This window comes from Pollicipes pollicipes, unplaced genomic scaffold (genome assembly GCF_011947565.3).
Source record: "Pollicipes pollicipes isolate AB1234 unplaced genomic scaffold, Ppol_2.1 Scaffold_4295;HRSCAF=5057_pilon_pilon_pilon, whole genome shotgun sequence".
Lineage (NCBI taxonomy): Eukaryota > Metazoa > Arthropoda > Thecostraca > Pollicipedomorpha > Pollicipedidae > Pollicipes > Pollicipes pollicipes.
This window is the reverse complement of record NW_023596461.1, coordinates 40,224,162-40,248,819: the sequence shown is the minus strand read 5'-3', so window position 1 is coordinate 40,248,819 and position 24,658 is coordinate 40,224,162. Positions and strand designations below refer to the sequence as shown.

General features: G+C 58.5%; 1 protein-coding gene across 5 annotated transcripts in view; it reads left to right on the top strand.

The window, feature by feature from the left end:
• CASK (peripheral plasma membrane protein CASK) overlaps positions 1 to 24,658 on the top strand; it is a 123,750-nt gene that overhangs the window by 38,584 nt on the left and 60,508 nt on the right. For all 5 annotated transcript variants that reach the window (XM_037219274.1, XM_037219277.1, XM_037219279.1 and 2 more), the window contains one exon: positions 3,583 to 3,750. In XM_037219274.1, the coding sequence (XP_037075169.1) occupies positions 3,583 to 3,750 (168 nt within the window). The remainder of the gene's footprint in view (positions 1 to 3,582; positions 3,751 to 24,658) is intronic.

Sequence of the window (24,658 nt, the reverse complement as noted above, 5' to 3'; positions counted from 1 at the left end):
TGTTGAGTGGGACAACTGAGCAGGCTTCTGCTCCGTGTGTGAACCAGGGACCTTTTCGTACCCTTTTCCGACTTACCATAACTAGGAGAGCCGGAGACTTACCGCGCCTCAGCGGGATGACCGCGGGTATTACGGACGTCCCGCGGCCTCATAACGCGCAGGAGCGCGATACAATGTCACCTACCGCGCCACCCCATGCTGAGCAGGAGAACCCCGCTCGCGTGGAGCGGGGGGGGGGGGGGCGGCGGCGCGGCAGCGTCTGGGCGCGCGCGCCGCGTGTCCGGCGTGCCGCTCTCGCGGCGCCGGCGGCCGACACCCGGCAGGACGTCGCTGATGATTGTTTGCAGGACCGGCCGGTGGGTACCAGTGGCGACGCTATTGATTGCAGTCACGGCGAGCAGGCGGGCCCGGCCGGACCGGGCAGGCGGCGCCGCTTCAGTATGCCGTGTCCCGGTCACGAGGTGGCATCGACGTTGCGGGGCGGCGCGCCGGTGGTGGTGTTCAGTGCTGGCCTAAAGAGACACGAGGGGTGCTGACCCGCATCCCCCGGCAAACTGTGTTCGGGGTTCTGCGCTCTGCAGCGCCCAGTCTGGAAGTCGGTCTGGTCGGGGCAGGGCAGTGGTGACGCTGCCTGACGGCGATGTTGTAGGCGAATCGCGATGTCGGCGTTCCCCGTAGTGAGCGGCGCTCCGCCGGCTCGGTGCCGTTTTGAGAGCGGACGACAGTTGGCTCGCGCACCCGCCACGTGGTGGTGAGGGTGCCCGGCCGCACCGCTGGCTGCCACACCCGTTGAACGTTGCTCATTGTCGTGCGGCTGCAAGCGATAGACCGGCAGCGCGTGCTGGCCGGTGGTGTGGGTGTCGCGCGGGACCATCAGCCGTCCTGCTGCGCGTGGCAGAGTGCGCTTGCTCTCACACCGCGCACGCGTGCTGCTCTCGAGCTCGCTGGAAGCGGGAGCTCGCGCGCTCAGATCGGATCTCGGTGCGCCGCGGACGGCAGAGGTGCGGAGCGAGCCGGCCCCGCCGCTCGCCGTCGGCCGCGGCAGGCCGCGCGTAGTGCAGGCCAGCGGCGCCGCGTGCCGGGCGCGCGGCTGGCCTCCCGGCGATGAGCGGCTGCGGCGGCCGGGTGGGCGTACCTCGTGTGGACCGCGCCTGTCAAACGGAGCCGGTGCCGCGCGCGCTCCGCTGCCGCCTCTGCCTGTGCTGCGGCTGCGGCGGCGCGGCCGTGCTGTGCGGCGCGCAGCGGCTCCAGCTTAGCAGCTGTGACGTCGCCATGGAGCTGGCGCTTGTCGGGCTGGTGCTGCGACAGTGGCGCCGCCACGTTCAGAAGCAGGCTAGCGTACGCCAGGGCCAGGTCAGAGCCGCTGCTGCTGCCGTCACACGTACTGGCAGAACTGGTAACAGCAGCCGGCACTCTTGACTGCTTATCATACCAAGGCTTGTGGTGTGAGAGTAGCATTGAGTTTTGGCGTTCTGCATTTGTTTTACGCGTTTAAGGTCGCGGTTTTCACTACATTGTGGCGCATCAGCGTACTGGATTTGTGGTGCATCAGTGTGCTGATCTTTCCCCCCACCCCACCCCACCACCGCCACCACCACCACCTCCGAGGTCTGCACGGAGACGGTGTCGTCGCCGAAGGCGCACCAGACAGCGACGCGGGCCGTGAACATGCTTATCAGCCGGGGCGGATGTTATCGCGCTGCCGCCAGCTGCACCGCGTCTGCGGCTCGTGACGCGGCCGGGTCGGGTCCCGACGGCGGCCGGTCGTTCACGTCCGCCGCGACCGGGTCACAGACCAGCCGGCGCGCCGGCGCCCGGCCCGCCCCTTGCAGGGTCGGCTGTGCCGCAGCGCTCGCCTGCCCGGCCCTGGCCAGCCGGCCGCGCCACCGACCGCCAATCGGTACTTGCCATCGATGGATGCCGGGCGATCGGGCAACGCCGGGCATGTCGTATATAGAGTGGCAGTACATTGTCATCCGTGAACGGTACAGTATGGCGGAAATATTTTCGGGAAGGCCGTCTCATACCGCAAGTGCGGATACTTGTGCCGTCCCACTTCATTTATGCAATGACGTATCGCGGCGGTTTCATGAAATCGCATGCATGGGCTAATATCGGCCAGGCCCCTGTATTATCGAGCGATCGTGGAGTACGGGATTGGTCATAGCGGTAGCGTTGGACATGTCCAGCACTACCACGGTTCGCTGGAGTCGGACAAGGCGCGTGTGAGGTAGAGCTAGACATGTCCAGCACCGCCGCGGCTCGCTGGAGCCGGACAAGGCGCGTGTGGAGCAGCGCTAGACATGTCCAGCACCGCCGCGGCTCGCTGGAGTCGGGCAAGGCGCGTGTGAGGTAGCGCTGGACATGTCCAGCACCGCCGCGGCTCGCTGGAGTCGGGCAAGGCGCGTGTGAGGTAGCGCTGGACATGTCCAGCACCGCCGCGGCTCGCTGGAGTCGGGCAAGGTGCGTGTGAGGTAGCGCTGGACATGTCCAGCACCGCCGCGGCTCGCTGGAGTCGGGCAAGGTGCGTGTGAGGTAGCGCTGGACATGTCTAGCGCCGCCGCGGCTCGCTGGAGTCGGGCAAGGTGCGTGTGAGGTAGCGCTGGACAGGTCTAGCGCCGCCGCGGCTCGCTGGAGTCGGACAAGGCGCGTGTGGAGCAGCGCTAGACATGTCCAGCACCGCCGCGGCTCGCTCGAGCCGGACAAGGCGCGTGTGAGGTAGCGCTAGACAGGTCTAGCACCGCCGCGGCTCGCTGGAGCCGGACAAGGCGCGTGTGAGGTAGCGCTGGACATGTCCAGCACCGCCGAGGCTCGCTGGAGTCGGGCAAGGCGCGTGTGAGGTAGCGCTAGACATGTCTAGCACCGCCACGGCTCGCTGGAGTTGGGCAAGGCGCGTGTGAACAAACCGGCGTCCGGTGCCAACAGATGGCGTCGTGTTCGGTGGTCGGCCGATGTAATGAGATCGGGGCGGACGACCAGGAGACCCGCAAAACCAGGCGCGGCCGGGTCCGAGATGTGTAACATTGCGTCTCAGGTTCGGGTCTCGTCGGGGCGGACGGCCTGGAGACCCGCAACATCAGGCGCGGCCGGCTCTGAGATGTGTAACGTTGCGTCTCAGGTTCAGGTCTCATCGGGGCGGACGGCCTGGAGACCCGCAACATCAGGCGCGGCCGGCTCTGAGATGTGTAACGTTGCGCCTCAGGTTCAGGTCTTATCAGACTTGTCCTGCAGACTCCAAAGCCAACCGGCGGACGCGCTGAAAGTTAGGTGGACGGTTCCTGAAATGCCCCTATAGAATTCCGCAGATAAACGCCCGAAGCCAATGTGACTCAGTTTACAACACCAAAACCAAACAGCTATAAGGGACAGTCTTGGGGACTATAAGGGACAGTTTGTCTTGGAGCCTCCCCGGAAAAGTCCGCTTTTTCCCTACTCAGAATCTGCACCGTCGCCCGTGCCATCATATGTGGTAGCCCGTCATCCCCGCTCCTGTTCCAGCTGTACAACCGATTGACGTCATCCCTGCCGCTCCTGTTCGAGCTGTACAACCGATTGACGTCATGTCCGCCGCTCCTGTTCCAGCTGTACGACCGGGTGACGTCACGCCAGCTGGGGTCGGCGCCGGCGCCCGCCAGCGACGCCATCTCTCGGTGGCGCGACGCACTGGAAGTTCTGCGCGAATACGAGGATACGGGCGACCTGGCCGACATTCTGGAGCTGAAGGAGATCCTCTGTCGACCGCACATGAAGGTCAGTCGATGCGGGCTCGGCCAGACGTCCGGCTGACACCCGCCACGCGGTGGTGCGCCCCGATTATGGCTGTCTCCGGCCTCCGTCCTGCTGCTGTAGCTGCCGCACCTGCCAGCCAAAAGACCACTGTGTCTGCCGCCTGAGAGCGGGCTCGTGTTCCCAGCGAGAGCTGCCGCTCCCCTCGTCCCGTCACAGTGCCGTCATACCCGGCCATCCGCCGTCCTCTGTCGCCGGTCCGGCTGACGGAGCTGGCTCAGAGCGCCGGGCCACGCGACACGTTTGGCATCGACCTCTCTGACCGTGCCTCACGCCCCTACCACACGTCACCTCATACCCCTACCACACTTCACCTCACACCTCTGCCATACTTCAACTCACGCCACTAACACGCTTCACCTCACACCTCTGCCACACTTCACCTCACGCCGCTACCACACTTCACCTCACACCTCTGCCACACTTCACCTCACGCCACTACCACACTTCACCTCACACCCCTACCACATTTCACCTCACATCTCTGCTACACTTCACCTCACGCCCCTACCACACTTCACCTTACGCCACTACCACATTTCATCTCACACCACTACCACACTTCACCTCATACCCCTACCACACTTCACCTCACGTCACTATCACACTTCACCCTACGCCCCTGCCGCACTTCACCTCACGTCACTACCACACTTCGTCTTGCGCCACTATCACACTTCACCTCACGCCCCACCACACTTCACCTCACGCCCCTATCACACTTTACCTCACGCCCCTATCACACTTCACCTCATGCTACTACCACACTTCACCTCATGCCCCTACGTTAGATTATACGCCACGTTACGCCCTTATATCACGTCACCGCCTTACCACACGATCTTGCCATTCGCGACCTCGCGCTCCTGCATCACCAGCGTCTGCTGAGGCACCTCGGCCTTCCAACACTACGTAGCGGCACTGAATAATGAAAACTGGATGGACCGTGGCGGCCCTTGCTGCCCCGCTCTCGCCGCTGCTGCGCCGCTCCCGCCGCTGCTGCGCCGCTCCCGCCGCGTCTCTCATATATCCGTCGAGTGGTCCGATTTCATATCCGTCGTGCCGTCCATGCAGATCATCAATGGAATTTCGGAACCATAACACGGGTAATGCACGAGAAATGGATTACTCTTGTGCATTAACGCGCATTAGCGGTATAGTGTGGATGTATTGCGAGAAGTTATTTGGTAACTGGGAAGGAAATGCGGATTCTCGTCTTCGTCACGGTGCAATACTGGAAATGTTGGTGAAGATGACGCTAGATTATGTATGGTATGTGCGACGCTTCGTGAAGCGCCGATGGGGCATGATGGAGCGCGTTGTTTGGCACCTCCATCCCTCGCCCCGGTGAAAACCTCGTTCGTGCTCTTCGCCGCTGTCACGTGGGCGTTTGCGGCTGGTCAAAAGTCCTGCCCGCCTTCATTAAACGGGACGTTGCTGCGACGACATTATCGACAAACGACAAACGAGTCGAGAAGGCTCGCGTCGACTTATCTCAAGCCCTTGCTGTGAGTAAGCTTCTCGCGTGCGTTCATGCTCACCCGCGATCCATGGTGTGGAAGATGTCATCGTGAGGTAAGACGTTGACAGGCACCACATGTGAAGAGTGTCGCCCATTTTATGTTCGAGGTACCCGTTAAACGGAAGTGTAAGCCCGTGGCTACCTATGCCAAACAAATTTGGTTCTTTCCTCGCCGCGCGTACAAAAGCAGGAGCCGTTATAACCGAGTGGTTGGCGTGTCGGACTTCCGCGTGGGACCCGGGTTCGAATCCCGGCTGCACCATGGCTCCTGAGCGCTGATGTGGCCAATGCAGTCGCTGGCGCTCCATAGTAGGGATCTGACGGCGTGCCTCGCGTTCAGTTCAGAAGCGTTTAAACAACTAGATGAGACCAGGCTAATGCGAGCGTTCCCTATGTGCCTCCAAAAAAGGTGACATACTTCTTATCTGTCCCAGGCGTAACGAAAGTAGATAAGTTCGGACCTGGCTCAGTGTGACATTAACATTACATTGATGATCTATCTATGGTCTGAATTGTGATTGCGGGCATTGTGACGTTCATCGTGTGAATATTTTTAAGCTACCGATTTTCCGGAGAGATTCCGGCTATGCTCGGTAAGGTATACGCGATTTGCGGACGAAATCCATGCGGACATCCACGAAACGTCGATGAAGCCTGACCGCCGGTAGCTGAATTTCATCCAAACTCGACTGAGTCCTTACGAGCCCTAATGATTTCGTTCAGGCCCCTTCAAGCCTGACGTTTCCAGGACATGTCCGTATGACATGCGTGTGATCAAGGTCTTTTGCCACACACTCAAGACAAATATGCTCTATCAGGCACTAAACAAATGCGCCAAATGCGTGCCTGACGTTCTTTCTAACCGCCTTGTTTCAACCTGCTTCGGTCGGGCACCTTTTATGCTGCAGCTTGCAATCAAGGCACGCGTCCGTGGACATTCGCGGTCTTCGGATGGCTTTCGCGCCTGGATCGCATATCTAAGCTGATCGCTCCCGCGAACGATATTCGCGGCGCCCGGGAACGCGTGGTTTCTTCCCATGATTCTAATAAAATCGGTCTCTCCTCTGTCGTTCATAGCAATACCAATGACAGTGATATCGTTTGACTTACATCAGACAGTACGCACGCACGGCGCATGATGCGACGTTATCTATGCAGGAATGGCCTTGAGCTCCTCGTTTTGGGCATTGTGAGCTGGGGATGGAGGGGCCATATTCTGACCACAGTCGGGTTACAGTGTACCAGGAGGTAATAGTTATAATGACGTTATCAGGGATAGCACTAGTTTATTGACAAAATTGAACGTTTAAGCTGTGCCCATGGTCACTGAGTCATTGCATCACCACTTCCTTCTCGTTTACTGAAAGTCGATTGCTGTCAGAATAACAACTCATAATTCACCGTGCCGTAACAAAATTGATGACCTTGGTGCGGGGTCTAACTTCTTGGCTGAACGCAAGTCACTTTTGCTTGGGTTTGTGCACATGTACGTTTATGCAGAATGTTTTGCCGGTCTCTGGCTGTCTTGGCATGGCCATGATAAGCCCAATGTACGTATGAATGCATCAGGAATCTGGTGCGGCGTGACGCAACGCCACTGTGGAGGTGTTGTGATCGTTTGCATTGTTTGTGTCATTTTGAATCAAGGCAGAAGTACCATTTGACCTGCACCATATTGGTATACAATCGGTGTATTCGATTAAAATTTCGGAGATTTAGTTCTTTAGCCCGATGTAACCAAATCACTGTTGGGCTGTTGTATACATCTCCCCCCCCCCCCCCTCCTTTGGGGTTCTTTTGTAACTGTCTGACCTGTATACTCGGGGCTACCTGAACCAATCTTATCTCGCCATGATTCGTTCCTGTAAAGCGAGCTAAGGCAAGATAGATTCATACGCGACACGAGTGAAGGGCGACAGGTGAAGGTGGCGTCATCGTCAGTCGATCAGCTGAAGGCATTGGGCTGCTTCTCGTTAAAACAGCTCGTTTGATTTTGTGTGTTTTTAGTGAAGCCCGCGGAGGTAAACCAGCGGGATCCCGCAGTGTCGGCAGGACGCTCCATCTCCAGCTTGTTTCCCACGTTTGTTTCCATTTCGCTGTCGGGTCCGCACGCGCCGCGTGAAAGGTCAAGAGATCCATTTACTAACGGCCGGGAAGGGCACATCCTAGAGGTGCCGGGCAACATCCTAGAGGAGCTCCGGAAGCGTTCCGCGAATACTGGGACCCTCGGTAAGTTGTGTTGTGTAGGGCTGACACATTGTCACGCAATGGATTTTAGGAGAGATGGATGGAATGCTGGAAACCTTGATAGGTTATGTTATGCAGAGTTGTTATTACCTTGGCATGCTACAGAAAGCTCCTGCAGCCCCAAGTAAGCCAACAAAATAATGAGCTTTTTGTCATATTGTGCACGCAGATTGAAGATGAATTCCCTTTCGTGACTCTTGGTCGAAAAGTGTTCTGATTGGAGATGCTTGGCCTCGCGAAACTAGTGCCAAGAGATTGCGTAATTGTGGCGATGTTTATCGGCAGCTGATGCCGTAAGCATTTGCCACACTTGTCGCAGTATTGGCGTGGTGACGCGGCGCGTAGAAAAGAGAGCGCCAGTCGACCTGCGAAACGCAACACCCACGGCATACGGCCGTGTGGCCAGGTGTCTTCTCCTCGTGTGTCTCCTCCACCCCGAGTCACCAGACCCGCGGCCGCTACCGACTCTGTCAGCAGGAGACGGTCGTCATCCCAGGCGCCCCGGGGCGGAACGGGTCACGTGATCGATACGCGGGCCGTCGGCCGGGAGGAGATGCAATGCTCGCGGCGAGAGCCTGGGCGCCGCTGACAGAGCGCGAGGGGATGGCCTGAGACGTGGGAGCCGTCGCGGGCCATGCGGCTGGCGTCGACCAGGCGCGCGCCCCGCAGCTTGTGGCGAACGGAACGTGTTGTCGCTCGGGGCCGTTCGCGCGCGAGCTAGCCAATCAGCGGCCCCGCCCCAAATGCAACACTTCACGGCGCGCCGCATTTCCAGGTGACTTATTTGTTGACGCGGCGCGGCGGCGGCGGGACGTTTGGCGGGCGTTCTGTTGCGCCTGGCAGCGCGACGGGCGACCATGATGGCGGCTCGGACGGCCGGGATCCGAACCGGCCGGCGCGCCGGTGTTTATCGCCGCCGACGGGCCGGGCCGGCCGTCAGCTGACGACGAGATACCGGCCCGGCCGCGCCATTAGCGGCCGAGCGGCGGGCCCGGCCCCCGGGGAGGGCGGGGTCGCGCGCTGGGCCCCGGCAGCGAGCGAGGCAGGACGCTGGCGAGGAGGAGGATGAGGAGGCGGACGTGGGGAGGGAGGGAGGATACGACGGAGGTGGGGAGGGGAGGATACGGCGGGGCGTAGGGAGGGAGGGAGGATGCGGCGGACGTGGGGGAAGGGAGGATGCGGCGGGTCTTGGGGAGGGAGGGAGTGCGCGACAGGGCTCGGCGAGGTAGGGAGGACACGTCAACGTCCGAGGAGATAGGCGAAACAAAGCGGGGCTTGGGGAGACAGGGAGGACACGCTGGCGCCCGGGAAAAGAGAGGGGCACGGCGGCACCCGCGGAGAGACGTTTGAGGTATCACGCCACTGTGCGTGATGACGCTGTCGCTCTAGGAGGCATTGCAATGCGGATTTGACGGAAATGACATGCGGCTGCAGAATTACTGGTCGGGGTGAAGCCTATTTGCACACAAGTTGCAATTTAGCTACAGGATCCCACAATCTGCCGAGCGAGGTAGCGGAATAGTGTCTGATAACTCGGCCCTGTAAGCGCGGTACGTGCGAGCGGACGAATGCCGAAGGCGGGCTGGACTTGTAAGGGAGACGTCCACAATCTGCCGAGCGAGGTAGCGGAATAGTGTCTGATAACTCGGCCCTGTAGCGCGGTATGTGCGAGCGGACGAATGCCGAAGGCGGGCTGGACTTGTGAGGGAGACGTGGCAGACGGCTGTTTGTGCGCTCCAGGCCACAAATACGTGCTCGAAGCTGCCATTACGTCAAGAGCCTGTGACCAGACCCAGATTATTGCTTATTTGTTGTCTCACCGACTGGACTTTCTTATTTTATCACTCTCGGATGTCACAACAGGCACATTGCGAGCAAGGAATCGTCGGTTTCTTCTTGAGTTGTGTGGGGATTTGGAGAATGTCACGAGAACGCCTAAAGGGAATGTTCAGCCTTTGAAGATATTGTTTCATCATATGGGATATGATGAAACAACCCCATTTTTAACTGTAAGTATGCTTTTAAGTAAAAAAATCTGCCCTAGACAAGAATATTTGACTGTAATAAAAAACCTTATCAATACGTCGTCGTTTCGTTATGTCATTGTAAGTTTGTATGATGTCAGAGTCGCTGCCAGATGGCCATGTCAGAATTGTCACTGTAGCGGACGGGCTGACTCACTTGTAGTACTTCAGCCTGTCGAGAAGTAACGTGCGTGTTGGCACGTACCTGCGAAACTCTAATGTCGTGGCATGCGCGTGTTCTGGCTCTTTCTCGTGGTTTTCTTACGTATTTGTCCGTAATTTTATATCGTTAAGCTACATTCACATGCTCGACTATGACGCTATTCTTAGTTATTCGGTTACCAGCCTAATTTTGGTCATAACTCGTGCCACTGCCCAAAGGCCTAAATTATATAGCACATGGCGTGATTTGTGCTCGAAACTTGCATTCAAGCCTCAAAATGATCGGAGGCCAACTAAGTACCGCTGATGCCACGACTCGTGCCGATTTACGTCAGACGCGAATAATTTGGCGATCGTAATTGCTCTTGGCTTTGAGCACTACATGGCCAATGAGGCGGCGGTATTTGTGTGACGTTTGTATGACATCATGAATGTGTGGGTTACCTTGAAATAGTCTGCACGAAATTGCCTGCGCAAGTCCGCGGGCGCCAAGCTTAGAAACAAGGGTTTTAAGCCTTAAAAAGGGCATGACTGTGAACTGTAGCGAATGGTCTTCAGAATACTTATCTCAGCTCAAGACCCCGTGCAAACGTGGAACCCTCCCGTTAAGGTGACGTCTGGAGTGTTTTGATCCACCCCGTTTTCTGTGGGGCCATCGAGAGTTACCGGAAATATGACGGAACTGGATTGTGTGCCCTTATTTTATTCTTTAGTACGGAATGCTACCCGGGGTGACCAGAATTTGTTTCCACCCGGAAAAATATTAACGCGACATAATATGGAAAAGCTCAGCCATTTCCTTCCGCTTTTTGTAATGTTTCATTGCTGTTTTAAGATGATTTCCCAGTGAGTTTGCACCAACATGGGATAACCTAGCTATGTTTGCACTTACAGCCGCCAAGTCGTTTATGCTGTCGTTCACATAGGTGGTCGATCAGTGGGCTGTACGCCGTTTCCAAGCGTCAAAATAAGCGAATAAACCCAAATTATCCAGCTTTCTCAACCGCCCAACAATTTTGTATTGTCCTCTGTGTACCGGGTGGTTGTGCCTGGCTGTGGAGAATGGCCGAATCTGACCGACCGGTAACGACTTTTCTGGAGGCCCGGCAACTTTCCTTTTTGCGAAGGCATTTTTTGGTGCCGCCGCGCCCGTCGCGAACCGGCGTACGGAACGCCAGCGGCCACGGCCGCCATATGAGGGTCCGGGGACGGCTGCACGGCCGCGACCTCCGCGTGAGAGCTGAGGGCCCTGACTATCAAGCCACCACTGCACGCCCTCTGTGCAGGAGTGCACACGCCCTCAGCGAGTGCTGATGGTCCAGCACGCGGACCCTCGAGCCGATGGTCATCTGCCCAGCAGACGTGTGGGGGAACTGGCCGTCCCAAGCCGAGTCACGGTTGGAGCTTTGTTTCTGTGGATGGGCCTTGCCTCCTCCTAACTTCTTGCTCAATGTTTGCCACGGGCTTGGATGTAACCGCGTGTCTGAGCTGGGGGGACAAATCATGACTGGGGTGAGAGTGAAATGTGGGGAACGTCCTAGTCTGAAACTGGTGTTATGAATGGGAAACGTAAAAACGTGCATTGTGCGGGCAAAATAGAAGGGGACAATGGAATATTGTGGGACGTTTACTCTTTCAGACTCCAGCAATCTCACACGCGGCCTCAAGCCAGAAAACGACAAAAAGTGCGTGCTTTGGGAAAATTTGTCCTTCGACCCCGAGCGGTTTTAATGCGTGTCCGTGTATCGTTATAGTGCAGCGTGCGTAGGAAGGTTGGAAGAAGGCGATCTGGGCATTGTGCGGCCACCATGCGTGATGGAGCCCACCACCACGTGATGGGCTCTGTGCGCCGTGGCGTAGGTAGAGGGTGTCTCTTGGGGTTCTCAAACTGCAGGCTGCTCGCACGTGGGGCCGAGTGACGCGTGCACTCGGCAGTCGCAGTATGAGAGCCATATTCAACTCGTGCGTTATGTTCTGCACCACCTGACTGATGCGCATTTGGATCCTTTCATCAAAATGTTAGACACTAGTTCGAATAGTTTAGGAATGAGAGCAATGCAATACGGAACGTTCACTGGTATTTTGATGTGTTCCACAATATCCATTCAAGATACTACCATCCTCAGAGTTTTGCCAATTTTTTGGAAACACTTTTAGAAACACAAACTTTTGTCTCTTAAAAACGGATCACGAGCGATGACCAGGCGTTCAATGACCTGCCGTGGGACCCTGGGCTGAGCGCAGGCCGACGCCGTTCAGTGACCTGCCGTGGGACCCTGGGCTGAGCGCAGGCTGACGCCGTTCAGTGACCTGCCGTGGGACCCTGGGCTGAGCGCAGGCTGACGCCGTTCAGTGACCTGCCGTGGCGGCCTGGGCTGAGCGCAGGCTGACGCCGTTCAGTGACCTGCCGTGGGACCCTGGACTGAGCGCAGGCTGACGCTGTTCAACGTGGTCGTCCGGGATCTTGTCCGTTTTGCAACATCGCCAACGTGGCTAAGGTTCCTGCAAAGGTGAAACCTACCGAATATTTCACGACATACGCAATCGTTCTGACTTATGCGTGTACACCACACCCTAACTGCTTGAGAAAACACGACGCCTCGGCTTTGCGTCGCAAATGTATGGCCTTCAAAGCCTGCAGGCGGTGTTTCACCTCCGAGATACCGAGCTGCGGTTCTCCGAGAAATCGCCCAATATGAGTCCGGGCTCTCGGACTAACATCCCGAAGGTCACGACCTTCACGGCCCTCCTGACGCTACTGCCGCGATACAGTAGTCCTGTGCGGCAAATGAGGAGCCCAGTGATGACTGCCATGCGGCAAATGCCGGCGCCGTCGGTAACGCCTGTGCGGCAGATGACTGTTCAGCCGGTCGGCCGCCGCTCCGACGTCGGGAGAATATCGTCGGCGGGGCGGCCGGCGCGCCGCTGTCGCCTCCTCCCGCCTCTCGGCCTGCGCCGACGGTATCGACCACCGCTCGCGGCCGCACGCGAGCACGACGTGCCGCCCGACCGGTGCTGGAGCCGCCACTGCCAATCACAGTGCAGAGACTGACCGGCGCTGAAACCGCCAGTGTCGGTCAGAGTGCACAGTGGGACCGGCGATGGAGCGGACGCTGCCCGTCACAGTGCAAAATTTTAACAGCACTGTGCCAACAGTGCTGTTGTAACAAACGTAGCTAGCAGTGCCAACCCGGTACTGTTGGTTACGCTCTGGCCGGCACTGGATCGGCCACCGTCCCCCACCGTGCGCAGTCTGACCGGTCTTGCAGCCGCCATTGTTCGTGGCAGTGACAGTCATACGGGCGCTGAATTCGCCGCCGTGTATCGCAGTACACAGTGTGACCGGCACTGGAGCCGCCACCATCCATCGCAGCACAATGTCTGACAGTGTGACATGCACTGGAGCCGCCACCGCCATGGCGGTCTGGCGTGGTTTGATTGGCGCTGGAGTCGCCACAGTCCCTGGCGGTCGGCCGTGGCTGCAGCGGCGCCGGGGTGCCACTCGCCGGTGCGGCGCGCGGCAGGACGCGGCCTTAGCGGCGCAGGACCCGTCGCCGTCCAGGGGCACCCGGGCACCGGTCCGGTCTGGGCCGGCGGCGGGGCGGACCGGCGGCGCCGGCGCCAGGGGCGCCCGGGCACCGGTCTGGTCTGGGCCCGGCGGCGGGGCGGACCAGCGGCGCCGGCGCCAGGGGCACCCGGGCACCGGTCTGGTCTGGGCCGGCGGCGGGGCGGACCAGCGGCGCCGGCGCCGGCGTTGTGCCGCGGCTTCGGTGATTGCCGGGCTAACGGATGACAATGTCGGATAATGGATGAGAGCCGATCCGTAATGGACGCCGTCGATCCCGTTCACCAGTCGGCGCCGTGTTTCCCAGTGATTGCGACAGCATCAGGCTCGTATTGGGGCTCAATATCTCGTTGTGGGGTGGGAGTTGCGGCCGGGAAACACGCCTCGCTCTGGCTGGCCTTCAGGCCGGCAAGACAAACGAGTGGCCGTGTGGATTTAGGCGGTGATAGAAAATTTTGCAATGCGTGATTGGAGTTAGTGAGCAAGTCGTGATCACACGCAGATGAACTGTGCACGTGGCGGGTAGAGTTATTGGCCGTTGTTCGATGCGATCTGAACAGGTGTGCATGGATGGTTCAGAAAAGATGTAAGTTACATGCAAACTTATCTTACGATACCCCTCGTCGTTTGTGGTCAGTGGGGGTTTTCGAACTGAAATCCCCCTTTTCCAGTGTTTGTACCTGCCTTCAAGTGCACTGTTGTGTGTTTTGAACAATTTGATTTCTTCCAATTCCAATGTGATTCATTGTCCTATTATTTTTGCAGCATCTCCTTTGTGCTAGACCTTCTCACATTTACTTGTTCTCAAGGGTGCAGTTTCGCAAGATGAGTCGGGGAGAGGCTGGGCAGTGAAGAACGACGCAACCTACCCAGAAATTACGCCAAACGGGCTTCTAACTCCGGGTTTGGCCCGTGTTCCCCTCAAACTTGTCAGTTGGGGTCAGTCCAAGTTGGGGGCCGCCCCTGTCCCCCAACTGAGAGCGGAATTACACTCTTCCTTGCTCTCGTATGCATACATACACACACACACGTATATGCATGCGTATATATATATATATATATATATATATATATATATGTGTGTGTTGGTGTGGGTGCTTGCGTGCGTGCGTGCGTGCGTGCGTTCGTGCGTGCGTATTCAAAATCAAAAGATTTGTAAGCTTATCAGGCGGCTGCAGCAGCCCAACGTGCGCAAGTTTGGGACGTTTGGCGTTTCCAGTACTGGATTTGTTCGCAGCAGCGCTGCGCCATACGGGCACAGAATCCACAAAGCCACGTGAACAGTAAGTCCACAAACCGCAATCGGTTTCACTGGCATGTTCTGTTCATAAACGACATAAATCAAGACGTGATGCATAATGAACAATTCAGGCCGGTGTGCTTAATGCGCCATTTTTAAAGTGCGATCATTTGCAGTTCGGTTTTGCGAAACTATGATCTGAGACCACGACTGAACTGTGATGTAGTGATAAGATAGTGATAGGTGATTTGCTATGCCTTGCGTTGATTTTTGTTAACGCGCTGTTATGATCAGCTGGAAAGGTAGAGATCTTGCAAAACAAGTATGAAAGGATATGTGACGCCGTAGGACTTTTACAAATGGTTTCGAAAATAGGTGTTGGTAAAGCATTTGGGTGACTGTTATAAAAACAACGGAAATTGCCGTTTTTCCCCTGTAACACCATTATCACAAAGAAAAAAGCCGTATTTTCCGTTGTTTTTGCCCCGATCAACGGCATTGACGAGCCGGCAGCGCTGCTCGCCGGTGTGTCATCGCCAGGAAGATGTACTATTATAGCGTGGAGCGTCCTCGCGAACGGGACGCCCGCGATATCCGAGGGTATTATGGTTAAGTAATGTTCCGGGCCCGCCTGTTGGGCCATGTTGGCGTAAGTGGCTGAGTGATTAACGGGCATAGGCCCCGCGCAGCCCACGCAGATCGTATGGGAGGAAAAGTTGGGGCGTTCGATTCTTGCCGCATACAACTTTTGCTTTTCACATCCACCAAGGTCCGGCGGCACTAACGACGTAGCAGTAGCCCGCCGAGATGAAAAGCATGACAATTAATTGATTAGTACTGACGACCTGTGTATCGATCCCGTCTCCGCGGTGCGGCCTAGAATGTCGGTCTGGGGCCCAGCGGCGCTGGTGGTGGTGTCGGTCCGGAGCCCAGCGGCGCTGGCGGTGGTGTCGGTCCGGAGCCCAGCGGCGCTGGCGGTGGTGTCGGTCCGGAGCCCAGCGGCGCCGGCGATGGTGTCGGTCCGGAGCCCAGCGGCGCTGGCGGTGGTGTCGGCCCGGAGCCTAGCGGCACTGGCGGTGGTGTCGGTGCGAGCCTAGCGGCGCTGGCCGTGGTGTCGGCCCGGAGCCCGGCAGTGGTGTCGGTCCCCGTCCTCGGGGGGGGGGGGGGGGGCGGCCCAGCGGCGCCGGCAGTGGTGTCGGTTCCCGTCCCGGTGGGGCGGCTCAGGGTGTTAGTGCCCGCCTATAGCGCGCTGGAACCGGGGCACCGGTGCAGTGCCGCAGCGGGCGGCCACCTCCCGTTCTCCTCCGCCCAGTGGGCCGTCCCCGGGTGTCGGTCGCGATCCCAGCGGCGCCGCCGCGGTGTCGGTGCCCCGGTGTCCCTGGCGGCCGCGCGCCGCGCCTCGACCGTCAGTAATGGTCCGTAAGTGCCGCGGGAAGCCGATCGCCGACTGATGGATGGGTAATGGGTGCGGCGCCAGGAGGCTGTGTCTTGCGCGGCGGCGGCCGCGCGGCAGACCCCGCCTGGCTCGGCGCCGCCGCCCACCAGCCAGCCAGCCAGCCAGCCAACTCACGGTCGAACAGCTGCCACTGCCGCCGCTGCCGCCCGAGAACGGCTGCAGTCCATGCCAAATTGAGTTGTGGTGGCGCGGGCCGGCCTGTGGTGAGGTCACGAGCTGGAAGCGCCCGACGCCCGGCAGAGGTGCTCCGCTGGAGCCCAGTAGGAATGGTGTCAGCCCGGACAAATAGGATTGGATGACTGTGGCCGACGTTGAAAAACGACGCCGCACCCGTCGTGCCCGTCGTTTGGCACCGCCGTTCGGGTCGGGGTCAGGAGGGAGGGAGACCTCTGCTGGCGCTGGGACGGACTCAGGGCCCCATAACCTGGGATGATCATTTAGCCGTAATCGGCTGATGATGTCGAGCCCAGCTCTGCGAGGCCATTCGTCGATATCAGAACTCCCCTTGCCAGAGATCGGTGTTGGAGGTCACTCATCAGCAAGACATATATTTTGCACGGACAGTTTTGTTTACTGTACCCTTTATGCCTACTGTAATTCACATGGCACTCCAGTTGTTCCTTTGTTGACTGCTACTAGGAGATTTCTGTGCGGTTTTTTGCGTAACTTACCTCGCAGTGCTTTCAACTTGAACATTTCGAAAATGTGCAATGCATGTCCCTGGCGGTGCGGATGTCTCCCGCATTCACATCCAGAATGTGTCAAGAAAATGGCGCGTAGGGTTCTTTATGACTTTGACGATAATGGCAGTGCGAAGGTGTTGTGGCAAGTGGATGCTTTGGGGTCTCGTGCACGGGACGTATCTGAAAATTCCTGTCCAGTTTGACAACAATTTCTGGATGAACTGTCAACGCTGATGCGAAAAAAACGGGGCTGCAACCTGCTGGTGTACCGTGCACAGGTATATGTGGCTAGGATAAAGTATGTGATAATTGGCACTCCCAAATGCCAGATCAGAGCATGTGCTGCTTACATATCGCTGCAATGAATGTAGCTCTGCGTGTCACCGGCCATGCCTTGTGCTATAGGGAGGACAGGCTGTCAGCCCTGCTGCTGTCAGGCTGTCAGTCCTGCCGCCGTCAGGCTGTCAGTGCTGCCGCCGTCAGGCTGTCAGTGCTGCCGCCGTCAGGCTGTCAGTGCTGCCGCTGTCAGGCTGTCAGCCCTGCTGCTGTCAGGCTGTCAGTCCTGCCGCCTTCAGGCTGTCAGTGCTGCTGCCGTCAGGCTGTCAGTGCTCCCGCCGTCAGGCAGTCAGTGCTGCCGCTGTCAGACTGTCAGTGCTGCTGCCGTCAGGCTGTCAGTGCTGCCGCTGTCAGACTGTCAGTCCTGGCGTGCACTGGGCCCTGAGCGTGACCGCCTGTCAGCAGCCAACACCGATGTTTCCGTTGGCGCTGAAGTGGCTTGGCCGACAGAGCGGATGCAGCTGCCGCCACATGCCTCCCATGCACGGACAAACGGAATGAACTTCCTTCTGATACACAGTTGATCTCGTGTCCTGCTCGGATCGCTCCGTGGCTTGTGACCCGCCATTGTTGTCTTCGGGAAAGTGACGGTGAATACTCAGCTTCATTAAAGAATGCAGTGGAATTTGTCCGTGTTCGCCTTTGCCCATGATGCAGTGAATTATGACAAAGAGCTGTTCTGTGACAAAGTACAAAGTTGTAGCGGTTCTTTTGCATAACTATGCCTTTAGAAAGCATGTGGTGTTTCGATAACGACCAGTGAAATATGCTATCTCAATGCTGCTTTCTTTTTTGCCAAATTCCTCCATGTCTTGCCAATTTGTCTGTCGCATGTCTTACAAATCGCGTTGAAAGGCTTGCAAAGTCCGCGCAATTCCCTGAAACTTCGGCAAAATTTCATGTCACCAGCAGTGCGTCAGATCGGTCGATTTTCAATAGTATGAAGTGCGCCATTGCTCGTGGCCCTGCGCCGGGTTTACGTGGTGGCCAGCTGGTCCGGGCCGCGAACTGGTCGCCGTGGGGTCTATATGGCGTCTGCCCAGATCGGGGCCGAAAATAACGGCCGTGTAATTCTGAAGGCTGTCAGACGTACTCTGCGCCCGCACCTGCGCACTACTCAGTCATCGTCGGAGGAGAGGGCGCAAGAAACAGGAGATCGCGCTATCTTAAAGAAGAAAAACGACAGCGAGGGAGAAAGGTGCATGGCAGAGGATTGATAGCGTACGGCGACCCGGCCAATGGTGACAGTTTTTCTTCACCTTGTTTTTCTTCGCCGTTCTGAATTGCTAGCGGGTTTTCATGCGTTCTCGATTGGATGTGGTCCCTCTCGGACGCAATCACCATCTTGCTGTGATGGAGCGGCCATCAATCCCTGATCCAATGATCCATCTTGAGTCCGGGGTGTTGGGCGCGGCGCTTCGACCCCCGGCGGGCGCGCGGCGCCCGGACGGACGCGGGACGAGCACGAATCGGGCCCTCTGACGTCACGGCCGGCCGGGCGTCGCCGCCGGGCCGGCCGCTGCCGCGCCGTGTCATGCCCGCCATGCTGTCCGGCAGCAGGCGAGCCGTACAGCAGTGTGGCGCCTGCGAGTATGAAGCGCGCTGCTGGACGGCCACGCCGGTCGTTTCGGTGTTCGGGAGCTCCTGAAATGTTGCGCATGGTACCATGAGCGAGGCCGCGGGCCGAGCTGCTCTTACATGGACCGGGGAGAATGTTGAACTTGGGCGTCCAGGCACCTGCATAACGAGTTGTTGCAGATTTATTCAATTTTCCGCAGCAAGAGACGCTTTTTTCAGAAGCTGCGCCGATCTAACATGGAAAAACCAAATTTTTCATCTGCGGGAGGCTAAAGAAAACCGTAGAGAATCGTGCCTCGACAACCTGGCGTCGCAGAGGCACGAGACTTGCGAATTTCGACAAGGGAGAAAACGGACGATGGCATCGGCAATGTGGGCCAAGGTGTGCAGACGGTCGTACACTCTCGTACGCCAAGCGTGTATCTGTCCGTTTCGGGGATGTTTTTAGGGACTGGTGTCAGATCTCAGTGACCGGGGCACATGCACATCCTGAACCGACCATATGGTGTAGGCGAAAGTGCCGGACCTATATCATCAGCAGATGTTGAAGCCCTCCGACCCAAAGGCCTGCCCGTTACTGACCGTGAAGCGACCTAACCTAACCTAACCTAACCTAACCTAACCTAACCTAACCTAACCTAACCAAACCTAGCCTTTACCGGAACCGACCTTCAATGTAGGATGCTGTGGCACTAACGGCGGGAGGGTGGTTCAGGAAAGCTGCACAGGATTGGGGCTCATCTTGCTGTGATTACATCCATATTAAATGCGCCTTTCGTTGTACTTTGTGTACATTTGCTAAAACTGTCAATCACCACAAATCCATCGACTTGGTCGACGAGCTCGGCAGGTTTTTCCAGGGTCAATGGCGCCAGTTTGCGAGCAATGCCATTTGTGAATTGGGCGCGAATGCTACAGTAGTGGATCCCTCTAGTTCAACTCGCATGAAAGGCGCACTGCTAACGGTCGGATGTTAGGAGCGAAATGACGTCAGTGATTGGGGGCCTAAAATCCCAAGCATCATCGCAACGGTCTGACCGAATCCAGTGGTGGGCACTGCGGAAAGTGTGCGATTCCATTAGTTCAGTGTTCGGGATCATTCATATGAGGATTGATAAATATCATGTCACGTGCTTAGTGTATCGCCGCACGGCGGGTCTTCATGCTATGATATTTAACTTCCAAACACTTCCACGAAAGGCTGCCCATCATGATGCCAGTTCATATGCATGGCAGCATATGTAGGTATAAAATGGCCAGTTGTAAATTGGCATGTTACCGACGTATGCAGGCTCCGAATCAGATCCCGCCGTTTTATTCGTTGTAGAATTTGTGCACTATTGGGACCCTGCGGCCGGCAACTGGCCACTCTGTTCTGACTGATACAGTCCCTTTATGGCCTGCGACCGTAAATCCATCATCGCCACTGGCGAACGTCATGTTTTTATTGTGCCCTGTTAGCTGTTCATCTGTCGCCACGGGATAATGCCGTCATCAGCCGGTCCTGGCGTATATCTTAGCATGAAATGCATGGACGCGTCCAGGAAGCCAGGTCGATGGTTCCGTCATTGGCCGCAGAGTATCAACAACAACGCACTCGGCGCATTTTCTGATTTTCCGTCCGCCCGGCTGTTTCTTCCTTCTCGGGGCACGCCCTTGATAATATGTAAAGCAGGCGGGGAAGTTTGGCAACGGTCTAATCTCGGCTCCGCTGTCGCTACGGTGCAGACGCCAATTGCCGCTGCGAAGCCTGCCGAGTGGCGGCAGTTGACGCGGCGCATTTGCCGCGGCTATTGGCCGGACGTGGTGCCAAGCGCACCATCACCGAGCGGAGCTGACGACTGGAGGGAGCGCCGGCGACGGCGGTCGGCCCCGGCGCCGGCCGCGCTATCGACACGCGGCTGGGCTGCTGGACCGGCGCGCCGGGCCTCGCCCTTGCACCTCTCCCAGGCCCCAGCCCTCCCCCGCCCCGTGCTCCCCTCCTGGCCACGCCGCACCGAGCTCATGCGGGCCCGCTGGCGGCGACGGGTAAGCTGTGGCCCGGGGCTCGTGCCGCGCGCAGACACGCTGGCATTGTCGACGCCGGCAGCAGTCGGGCAGACGTGCGCCGCGGGATAATGGCGTTCGCCGGCCCGTCGGCCCGGTGAACGTGGCCGTAATGACGGTCGGCGGCCCCCGGGTGCGCAGACGCGGCGGTTATCGCAGCAGCAGCAGCGGCGCGCTGGACATGTGATGGCAGGCGCCAAGCCAGGTGGGATCTAACTAAGGTAATAATTAGATTGCATTCGGCGTCTTCGGTGGTAATCGTAGTCTGTAGGCCGCGGGGTCTCTGTCTGGATTAGCTGGCCTCCTACGGGGCTCGCTCTGGGCACCGGTGGCGCCACCTCTTGCGCGCGTCACCCGCCGCGGGGGCCTAAGCGCTCATGGATGTGGGCGCCGTGTCTCCGGTGCTGTCGCCGAATGGAGGGCCTGGCTTCTGCCGCATCTGCTCGGTGCCTTGGCGCGGCGCGGCCCGGTCCTGATGGCGTGCCGGCCGCTGCGCGCCGCTCCCCTGGCCGCTCGGTACCGTCTCGCGGGACAGGCCGCTCGTCGACGGCGTCGGCCGTGTCCGCCGCCGGCCGGGCCGCCCCGGCCGTGTCCGCCGGGCGCTCCGTCCGTGTCCGGGTGCCGGTCGGCGCCGTGTCCGCTATGATTAGCGGGGGCGGAGCGCCTGTTGGCGTGCCGCATCGATTGGCGACGGTGCGCCGGGCGGCGGCGACTGCGGCAGTCTTGAGTCGGCTGGTCCGGCGGCCAGAGGTGTCGGCGCGCCGGCAGCGGAGGCTGGGGTGGATCGATCGGGCTGCGGACGGGCTGGCCGCGGCGGCGCCACCGCTGCGCCAGTGCCGCACCGGCGCCGACCCGCTGCGGACAGCCAGGTCATGGCCGACGACGGCTTCAGCGGCCCGCGCGGCCGCTGGGCCTTCATTACGCAGTGCGAGCTGCACGGCACGCAGCTGGTGCAGCCGCCCAGTGAGTGGTTCGAGCCGGACCAGTTCAGACTGCCGCCGCCGCAGCAGCCGCCGCCGGCGCAGCAGGCGCAGGCGCAGCAGCCGCAGTACGAGATGCTGCACACGTGTGATAACTACTGCAGTGCGTGCCACCACCATGTGTACCCGCAGTACCCGCAGCTGGTGCCCGAGTACCCGTATCGCGAGTGCGCGGCGTGCTACGAACACGAGTACCAGCACGAGTTCCCGCCGCCGCCGCCGCCGCAGCCGCGGCAGCTGGAGCGCGCCGCGCCGCACCACCGCTCGAACCCGCAGCTCTCTGAGCGGTGCTGCACCGCCGAGCCGGCCGGCCACCCGCCCGAGCGCTGCCGCAGCATCCCGCACGGCATGGAGCAGTGCGCCACGCTGCCGCGGGCCGCGCACCGGCCGCCGGCGGCCGCCTACTGCGGCGAGCCCGAGTGTCGCGCGCCGCCGTGCCGCCGCTCCGAGTCGTGTGTCGGCCACGGCAGCCCCGAGCGGCCGCCGCCGGCGGCCGAGCGCCGCCTCAATCGCTGCAGCTCGCAGCCGCTCGAGCTGTACCGCTCGGAGCCGGCCGAGCGGTGCGGCACGCCGCGCTCCGACCGCTGCAGCACGGCCTCGGCGCCGGCCGAACGCGCCGCGCCGCTCGAGCGGTACGGCTCGCCGGCCGAGCGGTACGGGGCCGGCGCGGCGGCGGCGGCCGACCGGGGCGGCCCGGCCGAGCGGTACGGCACGGAGCGGGGGCGCGCAGGCCGAGCGGTACGGCACGACGGAGCGGGGCCTGCTGCCGGAGCGGTACGGCACGGCTGCAGAGCGGGCGGCGCTGGCCGAGCGGCGCGGCGCGGCCGGGCGCGCGCCGGCACCGCTGCGGCGCGGCTACAGTGTGCAGAGCTCGCAGGAGGACGCGTCGCACGGTTACCACTCGCAGGCCAGTGACTACGGCGCGTGCGGTGCGTACCAGGCGCGAGCAAGCAGCGCCAGCTCCTCGGAGGAGCGCGAGTCGCGGCCTTACGGCGCCGGACAGCGCGCGTTTGGCGACGACTGGGGTGGCCACCGGAGGAGCAACAAGGTACGCGGCCGCGCTTAGCTGCCAGCGTGCACCGCTTGGCCGCGGCAGTGGGAGCAGGCCCACGCGTTTTGCACGCCCATGTCACGGTCGCTCAACGGCGGGGATAACTTGATTGTGCAGAAGTTGTGCCCAAATGACGGGCGATGGAGAGCTTTTACGGATCCACTTGTATGGATATTCGCCCTGCCGGGCACGCGTGTTTGCTTCCACTATTATTGCGCTTAATGATTTCCCAGAGTTTTTCTTCAGCAACGAACGCAACCATTTAACGAAGCGTTTGAAACGATATGTTAGGATTGACAAACTATTATTAGGAGTATACTCCTTGTCAGTGTTATTGGGCTTCAGGTCCTCCTCGGGAGTAGCTAACACACTATTTACTCATCAGCGAAATGCATTTAAATAGCAGGTGCTAGCAACGCTATTTAATTCGCGTTGTACAGCAGTCGGCGGCTCACATATGCACCCTTATGGCTCACGTAGGCGTTACAAGAATATATTCATACATAAGTTATTTCGTTCGCGACATGGGTACGTCACGCGTGCACATGATGCTGGTGTCACCCGACCACTCCGCGCCGCGTTCTTGGGGGTCGACGGCCGCGCGCACGGCCGCCACCATCTTGCCTTGGAGTTTCCAGCATGGCGCCTTGATATATGAGCTTATAGGAAAGTGCCCTGCCCTGTTTCTGTGTGGGTCACGAGGTGGGCATGGCGGTGATAAATAGCGATTGCTGCTCGAATGATCCCCCACTCCTGTTCTTTTACATGGTTTCCTTAAGCACACTGTGCAACTTTATGTCTCCGTGTCTCCCTTTATGGCGTCTTGATAAATGAGCTTATGCCGGAGTACCTTATTGTGTTTTCGTTTGGCCGGGGTGGGTCAGATGATGATAAATAGCAATTGTGCGAGTTACCTGATGTAGAGAAAGAGGAACTGCAGCGTGAATTTAAACTGGAATTCCTCCCGTTTTATGTGCATTGAGGACCATGCGTCAAATGAGACGAGCTATATTAGCCGTCGGCCGACTGAGTCATATTCCTACACTCTCTCCCGGCGAGGGGGTCTGACAGACCGCCCTTTCCGCTTTCGAACTAAGACATAGATGATCGGGATGAAAGCCAGCTCGTTGGGAGTCGCCTGGGCTTTATTTTCTCGCAGGGTCCTTCACGCTACGAGGCCATGATAATCGGCGTAAACTATGCATGCCGGAAACAGCACGTAATGTTCTGGCCGCCATAGTCTCCAAACTATCTGATAAAAAGTAATTCGCGTAAGCATCAGTGTTTCCTTTGCTCTCGCACGCCTCTGGGAATGTGTAGGATTATTTATCTGAGTAGCGTAAGTGACTGTTCAGGACAAGGAAACGTCACCACTGCCGTGATGTCCGTCGTAGTTGAGGTACAGTCTCTTGATCGGTAGCTGTCGTGCTGAACAGGGTCAGGGGACGGGGAAGCGACCGACGCAATGATACCGTCTGGTCAGTCCAACTGTCCTGTTTTTTTTTTCTTGGATCGATTTGCGATATCTGAGGTTATTCTAGGTAGTCGGGGTCACGCATGTTTTGTACTGCCTTACTATGCGGGTCTTTGCACTACGCTCCTTAATTTGTATGTTTTTGCTTCTGACGGGTCAAGGTCAAACTTATTTGTGTGGCCAAATACTTCCTCTTTCTGTCTTAAGATGTGCACTTACGTTACCACGACACGGGAAACGACATTCGGTACAATACGACAGATTTGTTTTCAAATTGTTTTTATTTGAAACCACATGAAAGTCCTGTGGTAGGTCAAACAAGGTCACAAAGAGTTACAAGGCATTGCAATAGTCACCATGATGCGGATCTTACACAATGACGAGCAAGGAAAAACAAATACACGCAAGCGGTACTAAGCACATGCTGCGACTGCAGTCACAATTGACAAGTGATAACAGTTCAGATCAGATGCCGCATGCAGCCACTATTAAGTCAAGGTCAAGATCT